General features: G+C 43.3%; 1 protein-coding gene across 1 annotated transcript; it reads right to left on the bottom strand.

The window, feature by feature from the left end:
- Positions 1–236: 236 nt before the first annotated feature.
- Positions 237–2,416, bottom strand: LOC101643888 (serine-rich coiled-coil domain-containing protein 2-like). Its single transcript, XM_045292153.1, is given in 4 exon segments — positions 237–1,324; positions 1,327–1,626; positions 1,629–1,703; positions 1,706–2,416. Coding segments are annotated over 4 exon segments (1,710 nt in total). The 5' UTR covers positions 2,289–2,416; the 3' UTR covers positions 237–572.
- Positions 2,417–6,027: the final 3,611 nt, after the last annotated feature.

Genomic DNA, 6,027 nt, shown 5'->3' with positions numbered 1-6,027 from the left:
GCCGCTGCTCTGTTGTGCATCGCTGCCCGGCTTCGCTCTGTCTCGTTTTTTGTGCATGCTATTATCTCCGCAGGCCTGTAAATTGATGTTCTAATTGTTGGATTTTTTCATCTTTTTTCTTTATTTCCTCTTTAAATTGCTTTATTTCATTTAATAAATCTTCATTCTTATATATCTGATCACTATGGGTCCGGACTAGATGGCAATGACAGTTGAATATCATGTAATGAACCACTTCCATCATGCTGATGCAACAAACGTTTCAGTTTCAGTAACTGAGTTTTTACTGCAGTGCAATCTTGGACCATGTGCCGGAGGGTCATTTCATCCAATATCACAGTATTTTCTGGTACATCTACAAACATCTTCTGAGCTTGGAAAAAGGAGGTTCCCCCATAGCTTTCAAAATGGCCCAAAGGAGATTCTCGGTAAGGGGAGCCTCTGCTCAAGTCACTTTTTCCACGGTGATGATAGTGGTCAGGATGACAGAGGTGGTAGTGTTCCTGTCCACTCCACCTCTGAAGTGGCCTTTTCCAAAATCCTTCCTGAGACTGCCGAGCATTTCTTTCTGATCAGTCAAAACGGTTCATATTGTCACACTCCACATTTTCAATAGGTGTGTCTTCAGGAAGATCCACATCAAGCATAAGGTCATCATCCTCAAGGTCACATGATTCAAGATTATTCAGAATATCTATACTATTCATCTCAGAGGACTCATAGCTTCCAACAGGATGCACATTTCCAATGGGCTCCAAGCCTTCTTCGTCCCACATGTATGTTCCATCAGAGCTATCAGATGGAGAGAGTTCAAAGGAAGAACCAGCTCTGTAATCTGTGTCTGGTGAAATCAAGTTATTCCCAGCAGTGTGCTTTGTACATTCACTCATGTCAGATATGTTTATATCTATCCATTCATTGGTTTTACTGAAAGATTTTTCATTTTCCGTGGGGGAATCCAATATATCCTTTGGAGGTATCCGTTCATGCTTTTCTTCTTTGAGAGAAACTTCCTCTGGAGTTACTTGAGTTCTGTTAGAGTCTTCAATATCTATAAAATCATCACTAAAGTCTTCACTTAAATCATTCTTATCAGAAGATGATAAAGAAGACAAGGAAATGTCATCCACATCATCATTCAGATATCTAATTTTGGCATCATTCTTCATGGTCTGGTCATTTTCTGTTCGGTAACTATCATTTTCAATTAGTTCTTGTTCCTTCCTTGTAGCTTTCTCATTAGCCAAATCTGTAGCACATTCCTCTACACACGTGTTAACAGGTGTGTTTTTATTACCATCAACTGTGATACTCCCAGAAAATGCAGTAAGGAAGAATGAACCATCCTATAACCCAAAGTGGAAGTTATACCAGAGCCATTTGATAAAGTCAACTTCTTTCCACTAGCAGGATATGGCCTGTTATATCCATACCTTAAATGTTCGTTCCCATTGAGTACTTCTGATTGTCGGGAATTTCTTGTTAGCATGCTTGACTGTAGAGGCACTCTAATGTGTAGGGGTTGGTTCTGATAAGGCTTAGTAAGATCTACAGTTCTGTTGAAGGAATGTGATCTGGTGATAGATGATGGTAGAAGGAAGGAATTCTGAATGGAATGTGAAAACTTTGTGACCTTACCATTTTTTCACAAGCAATAGATTTACTGTTGTCTGGGGACTGTGCTAAGCTTTCTCCAGAACTGCTCTAGTAACATAGGAGTTTGCCCTAGGCCTTTGCATGCTACCAGCTGATTGAGTTCCATAAAATCCATTCAACTGTGATTTGGGAGCACTGATTGAAGAATAGGAAGTTCTTCCTAATAATGTCCCTTTGGTGAATTTACCCAAATTTGATGGTCCAGACAAAGATTTCTCATTTAATTCCTCTGTAGATGATACAAACATAGTGGATGGCTTTGCTACCTTGGATGTGAGGACAGAAACACTTTTCAAATTTCCTCTTATCCTACTTTTATCAAACATTCCTTGGGTAGGAGCATGTTTTTCAGAATCAATTAATTTATCAAGTGAATTCTGAGTATCAGGCTCCCCAGCACTTTGTTCACTGAGTTGGTGTCTATGTGCCTTTCTCCAATTAAATGAACGAGACAACGCACAATCTGAGCCACTGTTTTTGATGAAACTTTTTACATTGCTACTCTTGGAAATGTCTAAGAAGGTGGCAGGTGTCCCATTTGGCATTGGTTGCAGTGTACTTCTTCTGGATTTTGTTCCATACTTTGGCAACTTCGAACCCCAAAATGTCTTGATATGAGTTTTTTCTTCCATGAGCTATAAGGCACATTTGTCCTTAAAGATTGACAGAATCCCGCAGAGGTCGCGCTGCCTCAGCTGGGCCGCAGCCCAACTATGGGCCCCAGCAGCCTGCGGGCCTGAGGATGGAAGGGCGAGAGGAGAGGCGAGGAACCGCGGGTCGCATCCCAGCCGACCCGCAGCTGCCAGCAGCGCTGCCCGCGGCCTAAGGGAGCGGCGATTCGGAGCCATGGCACTCCCACTGCTGGCGCCCTCCCGGGCTCCGCCCTTATTGGGGCCTCTTACAGCTCTTATAACATTCCATACATCAATTGTATCAAGCATATTTGTACATATGTTTCCATCATCATTTTCTAAACATTTACTTTCTATTTGAGCCCTGGGTATCAGCTCCTCTTTTTTGCTTCCCATCCTCATGACCCCTTGATAAATTATAAATTATTATTGTTTGCACATCTTACACTGACTGCTATCTCCCTCAGCCATGTTTCTGGGGTGTGTGTGGTGGGGGGTGTTATGCATCAATCATTGCAATTGGTTCCCCTGTCCTCCTTTCCTTCTCCACTTCCCCCTACTCTCCTGGTATCACTACTCCCATTTCTGTTCTTGAGGGGTTTATCTGGCCTGGATTCCATGTGTTTTGAGCTCTTAACTGTACCAGTGTACATGCTTCTGTCTATCCAGAACTGAGAGGCAGGGTTGGGGTCATGATAGTGAGGGGTGAGGAAGTCTCAGAGAACCAGAGGAATAGTGTATGTTTCATCGGTATTATATTGAGCCCTGGTTGACTCATCCCTTCCTTTGACCCTTCTGTGACGGGCTGTCCTATTGTCTACAGATGGGTTTGGGGTCTCTGCTCTGACCGCTCTTCTTGTTGTTTGGGGTCTTCTGGTGCCTGTTAACTGATTCCGTCAAAACCTCATGATAGCACAGGCTGGTGGGCTTCTTCCATGTGGGCTTGTTGCTTCTTTGGTAGATTGGCGCTTGTCTAACTTCAAGACTTTAAGACGTCAGACGCTGTATCTTTTGATAGCCGGGTACCATCACTTTCTTCACCACATTTGCTTATGCACGCATTTTGCTTTCAGTGATTGTCCACACAACTTTGTGAAGCCCCCTGATACACACAGAGGTTTGATGGCCTGCTCTAGCCTCAGTAGTTTGAGTTCATCTCTCTGAGTTACCAACCTAGGGCCACCTTTCTATTTTAGATTTTACAGGTAGAGTTTTCTATCCATAAAAATCTAAACCAAACTCATTGCCATTGAGTTGATTCTGACTCATGCCAACCTCATTCCATCTGTTCAAGAGTAGAACTTTGTTCTACTGGTTTCCAGTGGATGTAATATCATAGAATTTGATCACCAGGTCTTCCTTCTGCAGTGCAGCTGGGTGGGGTAGAACGACTCAGTTTTGGTTAGTAGGAGAGTGCAAAGTATTTGTGCCACCCAGGAGTCTTCTGGTTGACACACGTAAAAATATAATTGAGACTTTGGGGAGATTTTGCCCACACTGTGAATTAGGGTGTACCACCCCCCTTTTATTGGTAAAGTCAGATTTTGCCATTTATAATTAAAATATATATCATGAAATAGTAAGGATGGGAGGTAACTTTGTAAAGATTTATAAATAACATGGCACAGGAAGATTTACCTACCGACTTACCTATGATAAGAGAAGAAGACTTATTTATTTAGAAAATAGTCAAAGAGTGCTTTCTATGGACAGGTAAATGCCAAACACCATAGGGAAGGATGAAATGTTACACTGCATATTCCACATCCTCAAGGAGTTTCTAGTGTAGGAGAGAGGGTAAGGCAGCCCAGTGTAGGTTGTCTCATCAACAAGTAACTACTCAGTACTCTAGCTGTGCCATTTCCGGTTGGAGTGAGCACAGTGTTGGGGAAGAACAGAGCCAGAAGTTGTTGAATGCTTACCAAATGCCAACAGTCTGATACGCGCTGTCATATCTTACCCTATGTAGTTCTCACCACAATTCCATGAGATGAGTGTTCTCAGGCCCAGTGTAGAGGCTAGAAAACTGAAGGTCAGATAAATTAAGGAACTTCTCTGAGATCTAGTACTTAGTAAATGGTGGCCTTGAGACTCTAACCAGTGTTACCTGACTCTTCCTTACCCTACATGGTCTCAAGGTATTAGTGACAAATGATAGCTCCTGACAACACCACCAGTTTCCACCGCCAGAGCTCCCAGGTGAGGCAAGAACTTGAAGAGCATGCTGAAACAGGACAATCAAAAGCTTCTCACTTCTGGCGATGTCATCTGAGCAAGGCACCATTTTCATGCTACAGACCCATCAGACACCTGGTGCTGTGCGGACAATCTAGGAGCCACCCAGGGTTTAAATAGAAAATGCCACTGGTTAATAGGACAACAACCACCAAGCAGAGACTTTTGCTTGGCAGAGCCACCTGGGAAGCAAAGCACGGTCCGAGCTCCCAAAGGCCCAGCAACAGCAGTTGTCCTCACATGCCTCATGCCCCTCTTTGCAGTTTTTAAGGCTCCAAGTGAAAGGTTGTGTTTTGGCTTGTTTATTTGTTTTTGTTAAAGGGATCTCGTTGAATTTCCCCCTTCTTTATTGTTGTTCTGTTCAGCCTCTGGGGACAGAGAGTCTCTCTGGACAGCTTGGAGGCTCTCCAGGAATGCTAACCTTCACTGAAGGGGGTTGCTCTGAAGAGAAGTAATGCTTATTTTTCAAAAAATATCTCTTTAGGGAGGCCATCAGCTGCCTAAGTTGTGCACAGTGAGGGAAAGTTCATCCGCAGATAAGAGATTTGCGAAGAGTTGGCTGTGACTGCTAATAGCTTCCATAAGGACAAATGTCCAGAACATGGTCAACCCCACCACACAAATGCCAAGGTCTTTTTGTTTATACCCCATCCGAGCTCTTCCTGCATTCCTATCTTATCTGCATCAATCTTATGTCCTGGTCTGAGAAGGAACCATAGTCACTGGAAGTTTATCTGGAACAATCCAGAGGGAATCAACTTGTGACATGCCTTTTCCTTTCAAACAATAATTTGTTAGTTCCTGCATTCAGTTTTTCAGTTCTTCACCCACCTGAAGAGACACTTTCTACTGTTAGGAAGCAGTCGTTACATAACATCACTGTTTTTCTAGCCACAAGCCACGAAGAGGATGCTGACTCCCTTTGTTTTGTTCCTCTCAAGGCATTTGAAAGCAGAATTTCCAAAGAATTAAGTTCTTTGATGATGATATTCTTACCCCCCATCTGGTGGTTGGAACCAATTCACTGTGGAAACATGTGACACCAAAGGTGACCCAGTTGTCTAACTCAGTGCTTCCCTCAGGGTCTGTGAAGAACAAAGGAAAAGAAGAATTATATGGGAATCAACGGGATCAGGTTCAGGTGTGTGAGCTGGAATCCAAGCCTACCCAGTGCCTAACTACAAATGGAATCCTCTCTCTGGTAAGTGCGCTTCTCCAAGGATCATGGGGTAGAATGATTTGAAAACCTCTGCAAATGCAAGTCACCGGACACACCTTTCTCCATCACTAAAATGGTAACATTGTGTTTACTCTGACCCCATGAAGAATGGTGATAAATGCTGAAGACAAAGTGGTGCATAAGCAAATGTGGTGAAGAAAGCTGATGGAGCCTGGCTATCAAAAGATATGGCATCTAGGGTCTTAAAGACTTGAAGGTAAACAAGCGGCCATCTAGCTCAGAAGTCAACAAAGCCCACATGGATGAAGCACACCGGCCTGTGTG

The sequence above is a fragment of the Echinops telfairi genome, unplaced genomic scaffold, assembly GCF_000313985.2.
Source record: "Echinops telfairi isolate 266 unplaced genomic scaffold, ASM31398v2 ScPeMD7_443;HRSCAF=831, whole genome shotgun sequence".
NCBI lineage: Eukaryota > Metazoa > Chordata > Mammalia > Afrosoricida > Tenrecidae > Echinops > Echinops telfairi.
The sequence above is the reverse complement of the archived record's forward strand: the minus strand, read 5'-3'. Positions and strand labels throughout refer to the sequence as shown.